Source organism: Psammomys obesus, unplaced genomic scaffold (assembly GCF_907164565.1).
Source record: "Psammomys obesus unplaced genomic scaffold, mPsaObe1.curated_primary_1811, whole genome shotgun sequence".
Taxonomy (NCBI): domain Eukaryota; kingdom Metazoa; phylum Chordata; class Mammalia; order Rodentia; family Muridae; genus Psammomys; species Psammomys obesus.
The window spans coordinates 3,726,595-3,750,221 of record NW_026594462.1 but is presented as its reverse complement, the minus strand read 5'-3'; the positions used below and the strand labels follow the sequence as shown (position 1 = coordinate 3,750,221).

Below are 23,627 nucleotides of genomic sequence, written 5' to 3'. Positions count from 1 at the left end.
CTGCTGTTACTACTCTGTGAAGAATTTTAAAATATATTGTCCAGACAACACAGCTCTCACCTCAAAGGAAATAAGAGATCGTGTATTCTAAGCCAGGTATGAATGGCCATGGCACAGAAGTGACACATTACACAATGGAAGTGGTCTTGTGAACATTATACAGTCACGGAACAATAGCAACAACAAAATCATGAATGAAGTCATATACTGAATGCAGTGGTGGGGACGGCAGGTAGGGGGCAGTAGTGAAGCAGGACCGCTGTGCGGCAGGGTAGGTCTCAGGTGCTGTCGTCTCCTGCAGCCGGGCTCTTATTTATGCCTCTTCTGGAGTTGTGTAGAGACTCATGGGAAAAAGATAGTTTAGTAGAGAGACAGGTGAGCTTGGAATTGCTTGCCAGACCTCCAGCTGGGTGGTCTATCGCTAAGAGAGAAAGAGGCAGGGCCCCTTATGACCTTTTATGATTGATTTATTGTATACTGTGCAGTTTTCTGCTGTTTCCTACAGGAAGCCAGCAGCCCAGGTTTCTGGCATCCCTCTGCTGAGCCTTCGTTCCTATGGTAATCTCTGCATTCCCTGCCTCTACCCTCTTTTAGTATTTTGTTGTTTGACGTTAGTGGTCTCTCAGTGCTCCAGAGGTTTTACCTACTGATGACAAAGCTGTTAGGTCAGATCTAGGAGAGAGACAGTGAGTGGTTACTAAGTGGACTAAGGATAGTTATAATTTTGCGTTCGATTTATATCATTCCAACTCAACATAATCAATCTGTGAGCCTTGTAAAATCTTCAGAATAAAGTGTGGCTCTTTCTGGGAATTTCAGTTCATAATAGCAGGCTTTTTGCCCCCTCCACCCAGGTCCTCTGATTTTGAGACCCTCTTTCTTTGGTGAAAAGGGAGAAAGGGTTGACACTGACCTATGACCTAGTGGTCCAAGGAAAGATTGGAAAGGGCAAATTTTTTATTTTCATTTATTAGATGAAATACATTTATTCTAAAATTAAATGAAAAATTCATTTTATAAATGCAGGTAATCATAGACAAATGTGATCACAGACAAATCACAGAACATTAAAGTTATTTTTAAATTTTTTATTGAAGACTTTATATGGTATAATGTGCTTCATTTTGGCACATTCATACATGCAAATAATATACTTTCACTGTCTCTGCTGTCTCTTTACTCTCCTGTTTCCCTCTCTTCATTCCTGGTCCCCTTCCTCTTACTTTTTAGATAGGCTCTTTCTGTAGCCTGGTGGCTTCTACTGTCACAGGCTTGTCACAGTTTGCTATAAGAGACTTTTCAGTGCCTGTCTTATTGTGCAGGCATTGTGAATCCAGTGGAACAGGAAAGGGTAGCTATTGCAAAGGTAGTTGATTGCTAGTGACTTCAGAGAGGCAGGGCCTTTCAGGAAAGGTCCACCCAGGAAGCCCCTGGGGAAATCAAGAGGCAGAAGGAACCAGGGGAAGCCTGGCCCAGTCTTTATTATTGTCGTACCAGAGAGAATGGAACAAGCAATGGTGGGCTTATAAACAGGTTTAGGTTTGCGTAGTTTGCATTATTCTTGTGTGCTGCTGCCTTGTGGTGGTCTTGTTGGTTGTACCTAGGATGTTGCAGAGAGGTTCTGGTGGCCTGACTATGTGCTCCTGCATTAAAGGCATGTGGACTCCAGGTTGTTTGGTTTGCATATCAAAGGTGTATTCTCACTTCTGATGTTTTTCTGTCCCTAGCTTTTTGTTTAACTGTCATGAACCACTGAAAAGAAAACAGGTTTTCATACCAGGAGGATTAAAAAAAAAAAAAAAAAAAAAAAAAGATTTATTTTATGGGTGTTTTGCTTGCATATGTATGTCTGACCATATGTGTGCCTGGTGCATGGGGAGGTCAGAAGAGAGCACCAAATCCTCTGGAACTGGTGGTATAGGTGGTTGTGAGCCACCATGTGAGTTGGGAGCTCAGGGGATCCATCTCTCCAGACCTCATCTTGCTGGGAGGACTTTGAACTGCAGCTTCAGGATTGGTAGCATTGTGGAGAGAATGGAGGCTATGGGGCCCTACGAGGTGTGCCTTAGCCTAGGAGCACAAGCCAGTAGCCTTGCTGCCGCTGCTGCTCCCAGTCACTTTTGGAAACTTTGCTTTGTGGACTTTCTTTTCTTTCCTTTTTCTTTTTTGTTTTCTTTTTTTTAAAGATTTATTTATTTATTATGTATACAGTATTCTGTCTGCATGTAGGCCAGCACACTAGAAAAGGGCACTAAATCTCATTATAGATGGTTGTGAGCCACCATGTGGTTGCTAGGAATAGAACTCAGAACCTTTGGAAGAGCAGCCAGTGCTTTTAACCTTTGAGCCATCTCTCCAGCCTGTGGACTTTCTTTTCACTTTGGGCCAGACTCTTTAAAAAGTACTCACATTTTAAATATTATGCAGGCTGCTTTTGTAAGTATTTTGTAAGCTCTTCCAAGGAGGCATGACCAAAAATCTAGTTATAATCAAAACTAAACACAATTCTTATCCCAAAGAGAGTAAGAGGCAGATTATTCTGGAGCCACACAAGTGGCTCTGGCCTGGGAGCACAGGTTGCATGCTCCAGTGTGTTAGCAGTTTCAGGAAGTTGTATAGTGAAGGAGCAAAGTCATACATCATACATCAAGGCACCTTCTAAATTACTGGTGGGAACTTTAGGTATGAGGGTTAAGTCACAACAGGAAATCTGTTGCAGGCCTCACACTGTATCTGAACACATATGCCTTCTGGTTGGTAGAAGTTAGTGGTCCGTTGTGTTAATAGATTCCTAAATGGTTTGCCTGTTAGCTACTAGGATGTTAAGTCAGCAAGGACTGGCTACTGAGGAGGCTAAAGGTAACCCATGATAACTTGTAAAGATATCATGAAAGGATCTGGGCCTGCGGCATTCCAGTCTCTCCAAGAGCACTAGTTTCCCATCAGTCACTAGACCTTACAGGAGGTTCCTTGCAAGGTTAAGTTCTTTCCAGGAACTTTTGTTCACATGGCCATCTCCTAAGAAGATGTAATAAGCTACTTCCAAGGCTATGCAAATTCAGTAAGAAGTTGTTTTTACAGAAATATAGAGGGAAATGGAGTGACCATGCAGAAATCCTGATTACTTACTTTGAAGTGCTGTCTGGCAGCTGTCACAGCAGTAAAGCTTGGCTTTGTTAGAGTGCGGTGTTGGGACCACTGTGCAGTCTGCTCTGTAAGGTGTTTGCCCTTCATTCCATAGAGCACACACTGCTAAAGGTTTGTGTGCTCTGACCTGACCTTTGAGATGTTATCCAGAGGATTTGTTTGGGAGGCATGAAATGGCCTTGGGGTTGGGGATTCCTCCTGCTATGAAGAGGAGATTCAGAGAAAAGTACCAACACCACAGATCTCAGGAATAAGCCTGAACACCTGACCAGAGGGACAAAACTAAACCAGAAATGATTGGCTGCTTTTGTTTCTGCTTTTTGTTTAAACTTCTGGCTAAAAATGAGGTGGAAGAGCCTTAGGGTGTTAATATACTATCTTTTCAGGTTTCTGACTCCCTCAATAAAACACAACTTAACAGATTCAATTCTTGGTTTTTGCCTGTGTGTCAGGCAGCAGGGCCTAATGTTTGGATCCATTTAGTTATTTTTAATGGTTTAAATTTGACTAGTTGTGTTACAGTAGCCTCAGCGGCCATTGTGGATGTAAGGGCTCTGTTGAGGCCCTTTAAGGACAAGCTGTTTCCTCCTGGTCAAAAGAATGGCATCTATCTGAGCAAGGATGGAGACTTGACATTCTGATATCTGAAGATTAGAATATTGCATACTATTGTCTTCTTCCTTGAGAGCTAGGCCTGTCAGTTACCTGGTCAAGAGATCACTCTTCAGGAAGCCTGGTTCACTTAAAGCCAAGCCAAGGAGATAGGGATAATTAATTACCCCCTCAATGGGATAACTTACTTATCCTTTCAAGAGACTTTTCCTTTGTGCAATCATTTGCATAGCTTCCATCATCCAGCATAGATGTCTGTTGGCTTTTTTTGGTTGCTCAGAAAAGTGTTACTTTTAACCCTTTCTTCTTTGGATTGTTTTGTTTCCTTTTGAGTATTTGCCAAAGCTTGGGCATCCTTCCTGCACACTCTATGCTTTCCCATTCTTTTCTTGGAGGCCACACTTCCCCAGCTATAGCTGCTTGCTGTTCTGTTACCTAAGCTGCTTTCCTAATGGCATGACTTTCTTCTTTTTCTCCCTCCTCCTCCTACTGGCAACTGCTGAGATTTTCAGCTTGCTGGACCTGTTCTTTTTTTTTTTTTTTTAATCTCAGACTTTTTTTTTAAATTTTATTTTTTTATCAGTTACATTTTATTAACTCTGTATCCCAGCTGTATCCCGCTCCCTCATTCCCTCCCAACCCCACCCTCCCTCCCTCATCTCCACCGTGCCCCTTTCCAAGTCCACTGATGGGGGGGACCTCCTCCCCATTCATCCGATCCTGTTTTATCAGGTATCTTCAGGACTGGCTGCAAAGCTCTCCTCTGTGGCCTAACAGGACTGCTCCTCCCTTGCGGGGTGGCGAGGTCAAAGAGCCAGCTGTTGAGTTCCTGTTAGAAATAGTCCTTGTTCCCCTTAATCTCAGACTCTTAATAAAATTGGCATTGGCTTTGGGCTTTCTTCCAAGTTTGTTTCTAAATTCTTTCATTAATGAGTCTAAAAACTTAAAGTGTGAACCTTGATTTCCCTGTAACAATTGTATGTGAATTATGACTAATTTAACATTTTTGGCTTAATTTCTTATTTAGAATTTATTAGCTCTGTTAGGCCTGGAACAGCGATATAAAACTTAATTAAATATAGATTCTACTTGTTCTTAGTGTGCCCTTTTTGGATCATGGGAAGTATTCAGCTTCCTGTTTAATCAAGTCAGTCACAAGCAATCCATTCTGGCATCATGTTTACCTGTCTGGAGCCTAGTGGCTAAAACTGATACAGAGTAGATGCCATCACAGCCCATTGTCGGCTTGTTCCCTTTTACATGGGGATCTGAAGGTCCTCTCTGTGGTGCTTAAACTCTGGGCATGTAGAATGGCCAGGAGGTAGGTTCCTTCCGTGCCCAAAGAAAACATAAAAAGGTCATGACGTTACCGCAAGGTTGTGAATTTGAGGGGCAATGCTGTGTTGTGAATCTGATGGTTTATTGACAGGTTTGTGTCTGGATGCTTGGTCTTGAGCTCTGACTTAGTGTTGTTTCTGTTGCTGCGATAAAATGCCCTGATAGAAAGCAATTTAGAGGATAAATGTTTATTTTAGTTCACCATTCATTTAAGTCAAATGTGGGGAAGTCAAGGCAGCAGGGACTTGAAGCATCCATTTGCATTACAACTTTAACCAAGAACAGAGAGCAATGACTGTGAGCATGCTGCTTATTTCTGTGTTCAGCTTGCTTTCCGCTCTTACACAGTTCATACTGCTGAGCTACTGGCATAGTGCATAGAGACCAGCTATGCTGTTTAACATCATGCCATCACAAAGCAGTCTTTACCACACATATTGGTCCTGTCCAAACTTTGATTATTGCTGAAGAGGAGAGCTCCAGTCTAGGGTGAGAAGCACAAGATACTCTAGTTCTTCCTGACTTGAGAGAGGCCTAAGAGGCATCTGAGCATCATGAGCATCGTCAGAGCTCCCATCCTGGAGAAGCGTTCCAGAATGGAGTTAACCGAAGGTTTAGACAGCAGGAGAACTGGAGAGAATGGCCATCAGGCAGGAACAGTGCAGAAGCTTAGAGATTTGGAAGTGGCTGACTGGCACCCTGCTTTTAATAATCAGTAAGAGTCTGACAGGCATCAAGTGGGACTATAAAAAACAACCTTTTATTACTGCAGTCTGAAGCCGTAATCTAGGAACCTGCCCAGAACAGTCATTAATGTTCATGGTAACTAAAAAAAAAAAAAAAAAAAATTATGGTAACTTCTATGATGACTTTTTCTTTCTTGCTGTGCTGGACAGTAAACCTAGGGCTTTGCCTACAGTAGGCAAATGCTCTACCATTGAGCCACATTTCCAGCCTAGAATTATTAAAGGTGAATTTTGTCCCATGTAATACTGGAAAGGCAAAAGTAGAGTAGAAACATCTTGATGAATACACTTGAAAATTACATATATATTTTTAAAGTATAAAGTCTCTTACTTATAAATTTCCTTTATGGAGAAATCTCCTTATTAGTGACCTCGAGTAAGTGAAACATTTTCAAAAACTCTCATTATTATTGGTCTCTAGTAAGCCTATAAGCCCTGCTATATCATGCTATATGTTTGCAAGCAGTTTAAAAAACTGTAAGAAAGTTTATATCCTTCCTCATCCTAAGGGTTTTGTGGGATCTTAGACATCTTTTCTACTTCAAGACAGTGAATTTTTATCTCGTGTGTGTGTGTGTGTGTGTGTGTGTGTGTGTGTGTGTGTGTGTGTAGATGTCCTAGGGTTAACATCATACGTCTTTCTTTGGTCTCCAGCTTTATTTTTTGGGACAGCTTCCAACTGAAGGCTAGCATTACAAGTACACACCACTATGCCATGTTTTTTACTCTTGTAAAACCAAGGATATCTTGGGATCTGGACTCAATGTCCTTATGCTACACGAGCCATCTCCTAGCCTTTATGTCTTATTTGCTTTTCAATTGTGAAGAGACATCACGACCAAGGCAACTTACAGAAGAAAGAGTTTATTGGTCCTTACAGTTTAAAGGGTGAGTCATGGCCATCATGGCAGGGGCATGTGAGCAAGCAGGAACTTAGAGCTTCCATGTAGCAGAGAGAGAGAGAGAGAGAGAGAGAGAGAGAGAGAGAGAGAGAGAGAGGAGAGACAGAGAGAGAGGAAGCAAAGGAGGTAGGAGGGAGGGACAGAGATCACACACTAACTTGGGATGATGTGGGCTTTTGAAACCTCAAAGCCTACCCCCAGTAACACATCATTTCCAATAAGGTCACACCTCCCAATCCCTTCCAGACAGTTCCAGCAAGTGGGGACCAAGCAATCAAATATATGAGTATATAGAGGCCATTCTTATTTAAACCACCATACCTCATCTTAATTTTTGAATAGCTGAAAATACTATGATACACTGGTGTAATTTATAGCTTTCTTGCTTTGTTGGCCAAAGCTTTATTTGATGATACTGCCGTAAGTGTTTTAATAATAAATACATACAGTGGTATGATATTTCTTTCTGTTAATCTTTCTTTGGTAAACATGAATTTTAAAACACAATACACATATTTTAGAATCATGTTTGGCCAGCTTTCAAGGAACCCTTCCCTCCTGTTGGTGTTGTTTTAGTTACTTTTCTGTTTCTGGGAAGAGTCACCATGACCAAAGCAACCTATAAAAGAAAGCACTGAATTGGCAGCAGACAGGTATATATGGGACTGATATCTCCACAAATGTCAGGCAGAGAAAACTGACTGGGAATGACATGGCCTTTTGAAACTTTAAAGCCCACCCCCAGTGACCCACTGCATCCAACAAGGCCACACCTCCTGCTCCTTCCCAAACAGTTCCACCACTGGGGCCAATATGACCCTATGAGGCCATTCTCATTCAAACATCTATTACCATTTCTGTTTCACCCTTAATTTCTTAATTGGGATTATAAGATGCTACTGGAGTCTTATATAAGTTTATAATCTACTTTGATAAAACTGGTGCTGCACAAGGGAGTCAGGAAGTATCCATTTACTGTAAATGGGTTTTCTGATGTGGTTTGTAGAAATTGCAGGTTTATAGGTAAGAAGCAAATGCTGCCAGTTGTGTTGGAATTCTTGATTTTCTGCTGTTGCAAGACTTCAGCCTGTAACTTGTCTGTCTATCCCGCCTCTTTAAACGTGATGAAGAAATTATATCTTAGGTTAATAGGGAATTTGCTGCTAGTAGATGAATTTTAAATGTTAAGAAGTTAAAATTTACTAGAGGTTACAAGTTCTTTAGATGGTAGAAAAAAGATATTGGCTAGAAACTTGGCTCTACGTGTTGTGGTTTGTTGTTATTTTGTTGTCCTTGTGTTATGAAAAGGTGTAAGTGCCTTGCATCCTAGTTCCTTTTGCTGAGGAATGGGCATGCTTGCAACCCAGCACTCATCTTATGGAATAATATGGACTGCATCTTACTTGATTCTTTCAAAAGAAATAGAGGAGGCTCAGATGTGGATGCCCTGTAATCCCAGTATTGGAGAAGCAGAGGCAGGAGGATGACAGAACATTTTCGTATAGTAGTCAGGAAGTAGTCTCCTGTGCCAATGAGGTCAAGGCTCTTTCAAACTTTTTCTTCTAACAGATTTGGTGTATCTGGTTTTATGGTGAGGTCTTTGATCCAGTTGGACTTTACTTTTGTGCAGGGTGATAAACATGGGTCTGTTTGCATTTTTCTACATGTAGACATTCAGCTAGACCAGCACCGTTTGCTGAAGATGCTATCTTTTTCCATTGTATGGTTTTGGCTTCTTTGTGGAAAATCAAGTTTTCATAGGTGTGTGGGTTTATTTCTGGGTCTTCGATTGTATTCTGTTGATCCACCAGGCTGTTTTTATGCCAGTACCATGCTGTTTTTATTATTGTTGCTCTATAGTACAGCTTGAGATGAAGGATGGAGATACCTCTAGAAATTCTTTTATTATACAGGATTGTTTTAGCGATTCTGTTTTTTTTTTTTTTTTTTCCATATGAAATTGAGAATTGTTCTTTCAAGGTCTGTAAAAAAATGTGTTGGTATTTTGATAGGGATTGCATTAAATCTGTAGATTGCTTTTGGTAGGATTGCCATTTTCACTATGTTAATCCAGCCGATCCATGATCATGGAAGATCTTTCGATCTTCTGATATCTTCTTCAATTTCTTTCTTCAGAGACTTGAAGTTTTTTTTTTCATACAGGTTTTTCACTTGCTTGGTTAGAGTCACACCAAGGTACTTTATGTGCCACTATTATGAAGGATGTTGTTTCCCTAATTTCTTTCTCATCCCTCTTGTCTTTTGTATACAGCAGGAGACCTACTGATTTTTTTGAGTTAATTTTGTATACAGCCACTTTGCTCAAGGTGTTTATCAGCTGAAGGAGTTCTGGCAGAATTTTCTTTTGGGTCGCTCATGTATACTATCATATCATCTGCGAATAGTGGCACTTTGACTTTTTCCTGTCCAATTTGTATCCCCTTGATCTCCTGTCTTACTGCTCTAGGTAAGACTTCAAGAACTATGTTGAAGAGATATGGAGAGAGTGGGCAGTCTTGCCTTGTCCCTTATTTCAGTGGGATTGATTTAAGTTTCACTGTTTAGTTTGATGTTGGCTATAGGCTTGCTTTATATTGTTTTTACTATGTTTAGGTATTTGCCTTCTATCCCTGATCTCTCTAAAACTTTAAACATGAATAGGTGTTGGATTTTGTCAAATGCTTTTCCAGCATCTTAGGAGATGATTGTGTGTGTGTGTGTGTGTGTGTGTGTGTGTGTGTGTGTGTGTGTTTCCTTCTAGTTTGTTTATATGGTGGATTATGTTGATGGATTTCCCTATATTGAACCACCCTTGCATACCTGGGATGAAGCCTGCTTGGTCGTGGTGTATGAAATCTTTAATGTGTTCTTGAAATGCCAGTTAAGTTGTGAAATCATTTTGAGAAAAATCAGTCAGATGTTAAAGAAAAAAAGATATGAATATTTTAAGTGTACATCATGAGCTCTTTAAAAACAAAAATTTGTTAAATTTTCAAATTATAAGTGAAAAGGCTACTACAACATCTTAAGAGGTTTACTGTATTACTTCAGACACTGATTATTTTAATCTACACAAATAGAGAGCTCTTTGGATTCCCTTCCTTTAAAAGAGGCTGGAGTTGATGCTGGGACCAGGAATGTCAGTTAGTACTATGAGAGAAATGGTCTGGGTCAGTGTGTTACTTCTGGGCTGAGTTTGCTGGGGCTCTGTCACTCTAGGGAATAGTTAGCCAAATCCTATCCCATTTGATGGCAGCATCTTATCTATCACATATTATTCCATTCCATTGTTGCTTCCCACACCATCCCAACATTCCATCCTATATAATTCTGTCCCATCATTTCATCTGTCTTATCCCACCCCTCCATTCCTGCCTTCCCACTCCAACATCTCATCCTACCCCATCCTGTCCCATTTCATTCTATCATTAATTCCATCCCCATATGCTGCTGCACTTCCCTTTCTTTTTTCCCCTTCCTTTGTCTTCCCTTCCCTTCTTCCCTTTCCCTTCCCCCTTTTCCCTTTTTCCTTTTGTCCCTTTCCTCCTTTCCCTTTTTTCTTCTTGCTTTTTTCTTTCCCCTTCCTTCTCTTCTCTTCCCTCCCCTCCCTTCCTTTCCTCTCCCTTTCCCTCACTCTTTTCTCCCTTCCCTTTCCTTTTCTATCCCATCTTATCTTATTCTATCCTATCTTACCCCACCCCACCCCACACCATCTTATCCTATTCCACATTTCATCCCATTGCATCGCTACATCCAATTCTATCCCAGCATTCTAAATTATTTTATTCTAGTCCATCATTCTGTTCCATTCCATCCTAAAATTCCTCCCTATTTAAAAATCCTTTTCACACCATCAACCTGTCCTTTTATCTGTATTGGTCAGCTTTCTGTCACTATAATGCTATACCTGAAGTAATTATTAAGATAAAAGGCCTGTTTTGGTTCATATTCTTGAAGGTTTGTAGCCAGCCAGCATGTTATGGCAGGTATGTATGGAGGAGCAATACCAATTCTCTCATGTTTCAGGGAGCAGAAAGAAAGAACAGAGGTGAAGACCCATAAGTCTCTTTGAAAGCATGCCCCAGTGGCCTGAGGCCTAGACATACCTTCTAAAGGTCCACTACATCTCTCATTAGCACCACTATGGACATTAAGCATTAAACACATTGACTTTTGTGAGATACTTTATGCCCAAGCTATAGTAGATGCTAACCTGAATATCCATCTCACAAACTGACATCTGCAGTGAGTTCAGTTCTAGAAGTAGGCTAGGTGCCATGTACTGTAGTCCCTTTCTTCAGAGACCCAAAGTACGAGGGCTTCATGGTAGACACAAGAAGTCTGGGAGTCATCTTCTATATGGTGGTCATTGAGTTCCTGTCTTTAATGAATAGAACAAAGTCTAAGTACAGACACAGACAGAGGATTGTAATATACTCCCTTGTACCTGTGGTGTATAAAAACTTGAAATATCTGATCCTTAATAATGTAATCGTCAGAGAGATGGGTATTTTAGAGGAAATACTGAGGGTATCTATGGACAAATGGAGGTCATGAAGAGTATGATGGTTTGATAAGAGTGGCCCACAGGCTCATATATGTGTCCTAGGTTTTAGCTGATAAATGGTTTGGGAAGGATTAGAAGATGGAGCCTTGTTGGAGCGGGTATGTCATTGCTGGTAGGCTTTGAGGTTTGAAAAGCTCATGTCAGGCCCAGTGTCCCTCTCTGCCTGCTGCCTGTAGATCAAGGATATAAAGCTCTTACCCACTGTCACAGCCATGTCTGTCTGCTTCCCACCGTGAAGATAAATGAAGTAACTCTGAAACTGTTAGCAAGCACTCATCTAAATGCTTTCTTTTAAAAGACTTGCCTTAGTCATAGTGTCTCTTCACAGCAACAGAATAGTAACTATGACAAAAAGGAATTGAAAGTTTATGTAGAGCCACCAGTTGCTATGACCTCCATGCTGAGATATAGCTGTCTAGTGCTAAGATTGGGATAAAGATTCAGGTCATTTTGGTCTAGGGGTAAAATGAAGAAGCAGCTAATCAGATCTTGGGTCTTTATGACACATTAGAGGGTGGCACCATCATTTTGGAACCCCTGCCTAGTTGAAAGAACTGGAGCTGAGCATTCAGAGGAAAGACAAATACATTTCACATGGAAAAATTTACTATTTTCTTAAGTGCAAAGAGCACCGTAAACAGTATGAAAGCCAAAGACTAATCCAGGCACTGTTTATAGGGATAGAGGGTTAATGTTCTGCCAGAGATTTTATTCTTTTGTTATTCACTTATTTATTTGATATAAAAAGCTCATTATATAGCTTAGACTGGCCTTGGAATGTAATACTTTTCTTAAACTTGTGATCCTTCTGTCTTGCCTCTGGCTCCCAGTGTTGGAATTATCGGCATGTGTCACCAGCCTAGCCTTAGCAGAGATCTTAAAAATCAAACAACAAACTCCATAAAAAGTCATGAATGTAAAATTCACGTACATACATTGCAAGTTGAAGCCATGTTATTCTACCTATCTCATCATTTTACACAAAATCTGATACTGCTGATGGGAAGGTATAGTGATAGTATATTGATTATCTCTGGGACAATTTGGTAACAGAAGAGTTTTATATGAACTTGCTATGATCAAGAATTCTGCATTTTAAATTTAGTGCAAGTAAATAGTGACAAAAGTACAAGTATTTTGTATAACGGATGTTTATTTTCATCCTAGTAATAGGTCAAATTTGGATCATATGAATTCCTCTTGTGGAATAATTTCTTTGTCATGAAAATGATACAGACTTGTTAGTGTTTAATGGTATGGAATGATGCTCATTATATATGTATTTTAGGTGCAAATATCAGGTTATAAAATCCAGGTCTAATATATCACATTGTTTGAAAGACATACATAATGACATCTGCAAGAAATGTCTGGATTGAACAAGACTATATGTTTGGTATATGTATATACCAACTGTTTTAAAAGGGTTGGTTATCTCAATGGTGCTTTTAATTGTGGTCACACTGTGTCGTGTCCTTAGGAGCAGACCAGAAACAATGACACATTCAAATAGGGCAGGCAGGTAGGAAGGTGAGAATGGATCCAGAGGCCGCCCTTAGTGTCCTCCCATCGCTTCTGCTAGGTGGCCCCAGGTGGAAGTGAGCTTGCAGGCATGTGGAACCCAAGTACAGGCAGTGCTGCGGCCGGAGGGAGGGGCGGCGGCGTACACCCTAGGTTGGCTAGGTGAGCCGGCTGCTCCCCTGGCCGGAAGGCTAAGCTGGGTGCACTCCAGGCCGGAAGGGTGAACCAGCTGGCTTCTCTGGCAGCGTTCTCCTCATAGCACTTCCTCTACCACCTAGGAACCATGAGGTTTCGGGCTAGGATCACCAGCAAGCGTTTCCTGGAGCTCTTCATCCAGGTCACCGCCACTGTAGCAAGGCTGACAAAGGTCTGTGTGCTCCGCGTGTCCCCTGATAGGCTGTGCTTCTGCCCCACGGGCCTGCTGGGGGAGGCCCAGCTGTGGGGTGAGGTGAGGCGGAGAGTCTTCCACCACTTCTGCATGGAGGGTGTTTCGGAGAAGTTCAATGAGATCTATCTGGAGCTGGTGTCTGAGCATCTGGCCAGAGCTGTGAAGAATGCAGGTAGCGCTTCATCCCTGAAGCTCCAGCTCACCAACAAGCTGCGCCCCTGCCTCACTGTGGTGGTGGAGCTGGCATCGTGCCCCGGCCACACCCGTGCGATGGTCCACGATCTGCCTGTGAGGGTGCTTCCCAGAAGGTGGTGGAAAGAGTGCACAGAGCCCCCGGTCTGGGCCTCCGATGTGAGCGTTTATCTGCCGGCTTTGAAGACGCTCAAGAACATGGTGGAAAGGATGGCAAATGTGGGCAGTCGTGTGCTGGTGGAAGCAAATCTAAATGGCAAACTGAACTTGAGTGTGGAAACTGATGTAGTGACTATTAAAAGCCATTTTAAAAATCTTGGAAATCCTCCAAAGGCCGTTCTGAGTATGTCTCAAGGCAAAAACCCAGAGAACATGGTGCAAGTGCAGGTGGCTAATAGGAAGCTTCTACAGTTCTTCGACGGGCAGCTGATAAACCCCACAATGGCCTTGTGTAATATTTTGAGCAATACTCTGCTTCATCTTGTTTTGGTTCATGATGATATTTCTCTTCAGTATTTTATTCCTGCTTCATAAATGTTCAAGCAGCCCGACTTTGATTTTTAAAGAAATCTTAATTTAAGGTCTTTCCAGAACTGAGATTCGTTGATTTACTTGCGTTAAAGAGGAAACAGGATGGGAGCCTACTATAGAGGATCCTCTGAAAGACTCTACCCAACAGGGGACCGAAACAGATGCTGAGACTCACAGCTAAACTTTGGGCAGAGCGATGCACCAACCAAGGACCATGCATGGAGAGGACCTAGATCCCCCTGCTCAGATGTTGCCAATTGGCAACTCATTCTCCATGTGGGTTCCCGAGTAAGGGCAGCAGGGGTGGCATCAGGGTTGCCTGCTCTTTGATCACTTGCCCCTGGCGCTACGGCCTTTCCAGGCCATAGAGGAAGAGGATCCAGGCACTCCTGATGAGACTTAATAAGCTATGGGTAGATAGCAGAGGAGGAGAAGAACCTTCCCTTTCAGTGGACTAGGGGAAGGGGATAAAGGGGAAGCGGGAAAGAGGGTGGAACTGGAGGCTTCAGTCGGGATATATAATAAATAAATTGTAAAAAACATTAAAAAAAGAAAAAACCCACCCCCTTCCGGATTACATAGGGTGTTTATTTTGTTGAGTGCTTCCTTTGTGAAATATTAAGAAGCAATTGGAGAAATAATTGTATAGTTGATGTGCTTGTTTTTTGGCTTTGACAGTTACATTATATTCAACTTAGTTGTTTTGGAAAAAGGGATTGTAATAAAATAACTGAATTCTGAAACAATTGAATTATTTTATTATGAAAAACTATTGTGAAAAATGAGAAATTTCTTCTTTTAGAATAAACACATTATTTTGAGAGATAATTTAATGATCTCAGCCTCTCGTAAAGGTATAAGTTGGATTTTGTACTTGTGTGTACAACACATATTTGTGAAAATATGTTGAGTCCGGGTTCCAGTATTGGGGAACCATTTTAAGAAAATTCCAAGATCTTTAGGTTATGTGCCTATACTGTGATAATATAAATTTGGCTCTTGAACACCATGGATTTGAATTGCTTTCTTTGGTCCACCAATAGGCATATTATTATTTGTGTGTGCATATTTTTAACAATTATTTTTCTAAATTCAGAGGAGTCCTGCAACATAAAAGATTTTAAAATTAACAAAAATACATAAACATATATAGATTATAGTCTTCAGTACTGTAAAGTATATATAAATCTATTAAGTTAAAATTTATCACTGTGTGGTGTTTGCATATGCCTTTGATACCAGCACTTGGGAAGTAGAAGCATGTAGATATCTGTGAGTTCAAGACCAGCCTGGTTTTTAGACAGCCAGGGCTACATATTAGTGGTTAATTATACAGATGAAACATGGTGATATTCACAATGGACATAAATGTAAAGATGCAGTATGGCTATTTAATATTAGCTGTGGTATGTACTATACTACTGTGAATTAAAAGCCACCTTCTTTTACTGTTGTGTGAAGTCTGAGGTTATTTACAAACTTCTGCATAGAGTTGGCACCCATAAGTTCTAGCTGTTCAAGGTAAAACTGTATGGCTCTGCATTTATCATATACAAAGTTTGAGGTGGCTATTTTTGTATTTACTTAAATACAAAATTAAAGTATTGTGTGACTTTTCTTGGGGAAATGCAAACAAGTATCTATTGACTGCAATTAGGCAGGACATCTAAAGGCCTAAGAAGATTCAGTCCAAGTGATGCTTAGAGAACCTATGAGTATTTGAGGGTTATAGGAGCATGGATGACTCAAAGGCAGCTGTGTATCACTGAAAAGCCCAGTCGTATGGTTGGCAACTCAAAAAAGCTGAATCCCTGGAACTTCCTGCTCATCATTAGCCAAGATGTTGCTTCTGGGTAACTTTCTTTTGAGTAAACCAAGCTTCCGTTTTCTTTTCTTCATGCTGTTCAATTATTTCCACTTAGAGAATAATTATTCTATTTTCTATTCTACATATTTAATTTTTTTTTTTTTTGTATATAAGTGTTTTGCCTGCATGTATTTAAGTGCATTGCATGTGTGCTTGGTGCCAGTGGAGACCAGAGGAGGGAACTGAATCTCCTCCAACTGGAGTTACATGCTGTTGTAAGCTGATGTGGGTGGTGGAAACTGAACCTGGGTCCACTGAGTAGCAAGTTCCCTTAACTGCTGAGCCATTGCCCCAGAAAATAACTCTTAGTATTTCATTATTTGAGGAATAGAAGATATTATAAAGTGTTGGTGCAATGCTGTACAGTCTCATTGAGAGTAGGTTCATTATTTCACATTAAATTTTGATATGTGGATTAAGGCTGTCTGTGGACTTGGTGACTTTTTGTGTATTTATTAAATTCTCATAACTTCTAATCAGTATTGAATAATTTTATACTAGTTTTGATGATGAAATAGAGTTTTGTTTATTTCTAACTATTTTGCTATTTCTAAATTCCACCTGTGTTATGAAGTGGACACAAATATTGAAACTAGGACAAATCAGTTGAACTTTGTCTCATTAAGGTCTCTTGATTCAGGGAGATAAACAATTATTTTCTAAAGGTTCTTATATAGTAGTCTTATCATTACTGGTGAGTAGTCGTTTCATAGAGTTTAACCTCTAAAACAATTTACTTTCTCACTTCTGAGTCAGAAGTGTAGGATTGTTTAGATTGGTGAATATTTTAAAAAAGTGTGAGGATTATTTATAAAAGCCATTTTGGGAAAGCTTCAGGATCTTCAGGTTGTGTGTGTATGTTTCTGTGCTGTAACATAGACATGCTTTATGATTTCTATCGGTAAGCTCAAACACCATGACCAAGTTAACTTACAGGGAGGTTTTTTTGGCTTATGGTTTTTAGAGCGATAAGAATTCATCATGATAGGGAATCTTGGCAGCAGGTGACAGTCATGGAGCACAAATAGCTGAGAGCTCACACCTTAAACTGTGCAGGAAGCAGAGTGAATGACATGGCTTTTTAAAACCTTGAAGCCTACTCCTCTAGAGAGGCTGCACCCCCTAAACCTTATACAAGTAGCACTACTAACTAGAGACCAAGTATTCAGGTGCCTGAGACAATGGGGGAATTTCATTCAGATCACCACACACTCATTTGAGCCTTCTCTAGCTTTTTCCATGTATTCCTTTTAATTAAATTAGAAAGAAATTTCAAGCTATAATAAAGTCTGTTTGTTTCATCTTCTGTCTTTTTTTTCCCTTCTCTTTCTTCACACACACACATGCACACGTGTGTTTGCGTCCATGCATAATATACACATATATGTAATGTATATTTGTGTGTCTAATATAGATGTAATTGTGTGTGTGCACATGCATATTCCTACATAGTGTGTGTTGAGACCAGAGGATATGTAACTCAGGAGCTTGTCTTTAGAGCCATGGTCTCTCATTGACCTGCAGCTTGCCAAGTAGGCTAGACTGGCTGGCCAATGATCTTCAGGGATCCACCCGTCTTTGCCTCCTCAATTATAAATGTGTGCCACCACACTCTTGTTTGCTTTGTTTTGTTGTTGTTTTTCAGCATGGATTTTGGAGATTAAATTTGGATCCTCATGCTTGAGCAGTAAGCAGGTCAGGATTTGCTGTCTTAAAATTCATTGTATATCTTTGGGGCAGAGTTTATTCAGATGAGGAAGTTCATGGTATTCATTGGATTGATCAGATCTCTTCTTTCTTAACTTTATGAATACCAGCATATTCCTTTCTGCTAATCAAAGTCACTATTCTCAAGGATTACCAACAGTAACATTTCTGTTAGTCATCTGTGTCAATGGTATTAGTTTTTTTTATGTTGTCATGCTACTGTTTTTCTGGCAACAAGAAAAGCAGAGCATTTGTACTTGGAAATTTGGTTCTTTATGTGAACTAGACCAGATTCTGAATGTAGTCCAAAGAAGTCACATACTTACCCAATTTGGGCTGTAATTTCAAGGTTACAGCTCAATAGTGTCAGTCAGATAATTAAATCACTCAGAGGACCCAATTTTCCATGCCAATTAAAGGAGGATTTACCTTTTGTCAAGAATTTGTGAATGTTAATCCATTAGACATGTTAATTATTTAATCTTCCCTTGTCTATTTTCCATGCAGTGTCTTTGGGACAATATAATTATTTGCTGAAAGAGTTGTTAGATCCCTCCCCCCACCATGTATATGTCTTTGTAGGTCCTTACATTTTTATTAATATATTACCAGGCTAAATTCTACCTTATAGTTTCCAGGCATATACATTTGAAACATTATGTGTTATTTTAGAGGACTAGTGAAAGAGAGCAATAACTATCCCTTTAAAAAATAATTATTTGAAAAATGCTATTTTATGTAAAATTAATTTTTTACCGTTAACCCACTGATTATCTCTATTATTTAAGTCAGTATATTAGTTGCTTGTCTGTACATTTTGATAGTGTTAGGGATAAATGTATTTATCATGTTTTTTAAATTAACATGAGCTGAATAGGATGTTAATCTTGCATTTGTTAAAATAATATAAAAACATTTTTTTGAGAACTTTGAGATAACTTCAAAATTAAAAAAAAAATCTTTCAAAACTGGGCATGGTGGTGCACACCTTTAATCCCAGCACTCTGGGATTCGAGGCCAGGCAGGTCTACAAGCTGTCCAGGAAAACTATGGCTACACAGAGAAACCCTGTCTTGGAAACAAACAGACAAACAACCCCCCCCCCCAAGTTTCAAGATTATTAAAAATAACAATTCCTACCAAGTCCCTTAGCTAGATCATTAAATACCCACTTTTTGGCGCATATTCTTTATCCTTTCCATTTGTCTGTTTATTGATGGCATTTGAAAATAAAGAGCAGCATTTCCTAAGAACTTCAATGTGCAATTACTGAGCATAGGATTCATATGCATAGTGTAGTTATATCAAGTTCACCACTTCCTAAATGAAGCGAATTCCTTCCTATACTTACAAGAATATAAATGTATTCTAATTACCCCTAGAGTATGTTTCTTAGAAAACTTGGAGAATAGAACAATAAGATTATTTCCTGTGTGTATTTGTGATTCAGTTGTGTAGGCCTAGAGCTACACAGTGACAATGTGATGAAAACATTTGGAACTCAGGGCTTAGCTTCTTATTTTTTATGGAATTCTTCACAGTGCTAACACGTGTCCGTTATAAACTTCATCTCTGGTAAATGTTGACAGATATGCTGAATGACCAAACCAATCATAACCGCAGAACTGTAGTGAATGAGTGAATATGTGTCGGTACCAACTGTCAAGCATAAGCTTGTAGTTGCTGTTATCTCAATTGGCACCAATCCTTCCTTCTTTCTTTTGACAGGTTGCTTCTGTGACTGGATCACGTGTTTCCTGCACAAAGCACAATGTCTCGATCCCGGCAGCCCCCGCTTGTGACAGGCATCTCTCCAAATGACGGGATACCTTGGACCAAGGTCACAATTAGAGGGGAGAACCTGGGTACTGGTCCCACTGACCTTATAGGTAAGGGCATGGCTTCTAATGCGTTGTGGCAAGCTGGGTTTTATTTTCAGTTCTTAAGGGAGAATACATAGTTTTGCAGTAGTAATCTCTATAAAATGACCCGAATAAAGTAAATTATTTTCTATATTTTATATGAAAATAACTTATCAAATTACATCTATTCTATTTTCCTACAAATCCTTTAGAAAATTTTACATGGCTGAGATTTATTCCTGTTTCAGGAATCTTCAGCTTGGAATGTCCTGCTTTTTTTGCTAACGATGAAACCTTAATACTATTTTTAAAAATAGAAGTGAATGTTGGGTAGTTGGGCTAGAATGCAAATTTTAAGTAGAGCCTTATGACATTTATTATATGAACTGCAAATGAAGGTGTAAAGTTGAATTCCAAGCATGTGCTGTTGGATATTGTTCTAGTCTTTTACATGAGTTCATTTTAGACTTTACATTCTCTCGTCTAATTTCATAACTGACAAAGACCCAGTACTGAGTTCTAGACTTTGAGCTGGAATTGCCTTCCCAGTGTTAACTGCTGGTTGACTATCTAGAAAATGTTTTCTTTTTAGAGAAAGCAAATTGAAGTTCAGCACTGTAGTTAACAATTGAGGTTTATGCTTCCCAAATAATCATTGTTGCTAGTGTTATTTAACTATATTATGTGTAATTTTGTTTTTGATAGTTTAGTAAACATCTCTTAACTTTATTCTTGCAAAGATAGGTGAGTGAAGAGTATGACCTTGAACTTCTGATCTTTTTGCTTCTTATCAATTTGTTGCAGTTAATTTAAAAGTATGGTCTAATAATGTTTATTCTTAGCCCTGTAATTATTATAGTGGTATATCTAATCTGCTATCACAATCAATAAAGGACACAGACACCTGATAGATTTTCAAATAGCCTTATCTTATCTGGAGTAAGGCAGATATTCCCTAATATTCTCTAAACTATTCCCATCATTTCTAGGCTCCATCTCAGGCTACTTGCTGAGATGTAATCATTCCTATCTGGGCTACTTCCCTCTTATAATTCCATAAATAATTGCTTATTCTTCATCTGGGCCTCTTTCCTCTGTCCACACTGGCCATGTGCTTCTCTCTCCACCTAACCTGTGGTGGCCTCACAATCCTTTCTCTTTCTCTTAGTCTTTCCTCTCTTTCCCATTGATTCTCCTCCCTTGAAAGCCCTCAAACTTTGGCCACACCTACCCTATTCTGCCGGGGTTTAGGCCTTTTAATCAGCCTATCAGGAATAATCTCTTAGGCAAGATTAAAAGTATAATTTTGAGATATGTCAGTGCCTGCTTGTAAATGACAGCCAGCAGGCCTCGGGAACAAATTAATTAACAATCAAATACATAGCACCGGATCATGCTTTTATACCAGCTGCTAGGATTGTAGGCATACACAACCATGCTTGATGTATGCTGTGCTGAGGATTAAGCCCAGGGCTTTGTGTATGCTAGGCAAGCATACATTCCACATTCCAGCCTAAAAATTGTCAGGTCTAGTCCAGTGTCTTGAGTTTTGACATAGTTCAGTCCAGTTGTTTCTTTATCTGTGCTGAAAAAAAAAAAATCCTCGGAATTCATGAAAACATATCATATAGATAGGATTCATTGTAACCTATTTTGTAAAAATATGATAATTAGCAGTCTCTGTCCATTTTAATCTTGCTTTAGCTTTAGACAATGCTATTTTTATTTGACCAAGTTTATATTACTTTCATAACCTTGCTAGTTTAGCTTTCAGCCTGCTTCATCTGTTGCCAAGAAATCATTTTTGAAAAGAGTAAATTCAACTTGATAAATAATTTAAATGTTTTAAACTGAAATGACACCTATGTTAGTCAAGTAAAACACTATAAAACCCACTTTATTTGGAATTCTCTGTTACTTTTTAAAAACTGAGGCTAAACTAGGCCCAGTGGTGTGCTCCTTTAACTCCACCACTTGGGGGTCAGAGAGGCAGATATCTGTGAGGTTGAGACCAGCCTGGTTGACATCAAGTTCCAGGCCAGTCAGCATAAGCTATTGAGACCCCATCTCAATGAACAAATAATTGAAATAAAAAACTTATGTGTCCCCAAAACAATAAATAATGATACTCTTATATTTCATGAAGTAGGTTTGTTAGTTTTAGTAAGGAAAAAAAAAGCTTAAGAAAGCTTAAGAAATAAATAAGTTACATGACCTTATTTTCTTTTTTTAAAGATATTCTTTATTTTTATTAATTACAGTTTATTCACTTTGTATTCCACCTGTAGCGCTCTCCCGCTTTCCTCCCAATCCCACCCTCCCTTCCTCTTCTCCACCCAAGCCCCTTCCCCAGTCTACTGATAGGGGTGGTCCTCCTCCCCTTCCATCTGATCCTAGTCTGTCAGGTCTCATCAGGAGTGGCTGCATTGTCTATGATCTTCTTTTTTTTTTTTTTCATGGTTTATTTATTCACTGTTTTATCATTTGGCAAAGTATGGATCTGGTTTTACATTCTCTATTTTGCTTTCACTATGTCTTCTCTTATCCTCTATCTATTTGAAAATGAATTTGTGCCCATATGAATGTTGTCTTGAGACTCTGCCACTGGCTTTGTGTCACCAACAAAAGACTTTGTGTCTCCAACAAAGAAAGTCTTCTCACAAACAAAGGTCTTCTGTTTTTTTTTTTTTCTTTTTCTACACAGATATTACCACATGAGGAAGAGTGATCCATACTTTACAGAAATCATTTTTTTAATTTTTATTATTTAAAATAGATTCTTCTCTTGTACAATAGATCATAATCGTAGTTTCCCTTCCTTCAACTCAGTTCCTCACAGATTCCTCTTCCCTAGATGAATTTGCTCTCCATTTCCTCTTCAGAAAGAGCAGGCCTCTAAGAGACAACAACCAAACATGGCAAAACAAGATAGAGTAAGACAAGGCAAAAGCCCTCATGTCTAGGCTGGACAAGGCAACCTAAATATGAGGGAGAGTATCACAGCAGCAGACAAACAAGCCAGAGATATACCAGCTCTCACAGGAGTCCCACAAAAATTCCAAGCAAAAAGTCATAACATGTACAGAAAGGACATGGTGTAATCCCCTGTAGGTCCCATGCTTTCCACTTCAGCATCTTTCAGCCCACATGATTACTACTTAGTTGGTTCAGTAGACTATGTTTTCTGCATAGGCTTCCTCTCTTTCTTTGGGCCTCAAATTATAACAGACATTGGTTAGCCAATTCTACAAGTTGTACACCACCATTGCCCTAGTACATTTTGCAGGAAGGGCACATTGTAGGTCATGGTTTTCGTGATCTTATTTTCAATCAATGATATTCAAAATAATAGTTGGGTTCTATATCTAAACTATATACCAATTATTATTTTTTTGGAGTAAAATGCAGATCAGATACCAAATCAGAGGAACCTTGAAAACAGGCATGAGCAGATGAATAACCTTGTTTTTGGGTAGCTAATGCCAGCAGTACCTTCCTGGATATTTTTCTATTTACTCATATAAGTATATCTGAGGTGTGCCTGCATTCCTCAGTTTTCATTATAGTGCTGTTATGAGGCAGGATAATTATTATACAAATGATTCACAATACTGTGGTTTTACACTATGTTCTGGCTGGGCATTGCCTTCTGTTATTCCTTGTTAGGGTGTGGTGATGTCCTAGGTTGGGGTGCTGGTTAACTGGGAAGCTGAATGATGGAAGGGTAGTATAGTGACAGTTTTGTTAGGAAAACGCTAAAGCAGATAAAGTACCATTGAGAAGCTCCGTGGAGATGGGTGAACTGAGAGTAATCTAGTAGTGCCCAAGAGTGTGTCTGTGAGCCTCTGCTCTAGCCTATGCTTGAAATACACTAAATATCCAGTTAGTCTATTCGATAAGACTGTAACTGAACAGCAGAAACACACAGATCATTTTCAGAAGATGGATGAGTTTAGAATCCTTTAGAAAATGATCACCGAATGTATTCATGTATTTTAACACCCTGTGCCAATAACTTAAACTTCTAATGGTAGCATTGCTTTCTGAAAAGAATTTAAGTTTTATAGTCTAAGTAATCTGAGTGCCTGGACAGAGCTCTAGGTCATTATTGTTCTCATTCTGCTGCTGATGGAAGTCTTAGCCATCAGAGAAGACTAGGATGATGAGTGGAGTGGTTGTGCACTGCAAGTTTCCTGCCTGTGTCAGGAGCTGTCATGAACATTTGTCGAAACAGGAAACGCTGTGTC

At 39.6% G+C, this 23,627-nt stretch overlaps 2 protein-coding genes across 2 annotated transcripts in view; both read left to right on the top strand.

Annotated features, from left to right (window-relative positions):
- Exoc2 (exocyst complex component 2) overlaps positions 1 to 23,627 on the top strand; it is a 166,049-nt gene that overhangs the window by 13,804 nt on the left and 128,618 nt on the right. Inside the window, exon 2 of the mRNA XM_055619046.1 lies at positions 19,247 to 19,407. Within this exon, the coding sequence (XP_055475021.1) occupies positions 19,290 to 19,407 (118 nt within the window). The 5' untranslated portion in view covers positions 19,247 to 19,289. The remainder of the gene's footprint in view (positions 1 to 19,246; positions 19,408 to 23,627) is intronic.
- Hus1b (HUS1 checkpoint clamp component B) lies at positions 13,086 to 14,622 on the top strand. The gene has a single exon (XM_055619047.1). It carries the CDS (start codon positions 13,117 to 13,119, stop codon positions 13,945 to 13,947), a length of 831 nt encoding a protein of 276 aa, XP_055475022.1. The 5' UTR covers positions 13,086 to 13,116; the 3' UTR covers positions 13,948 to 14,622.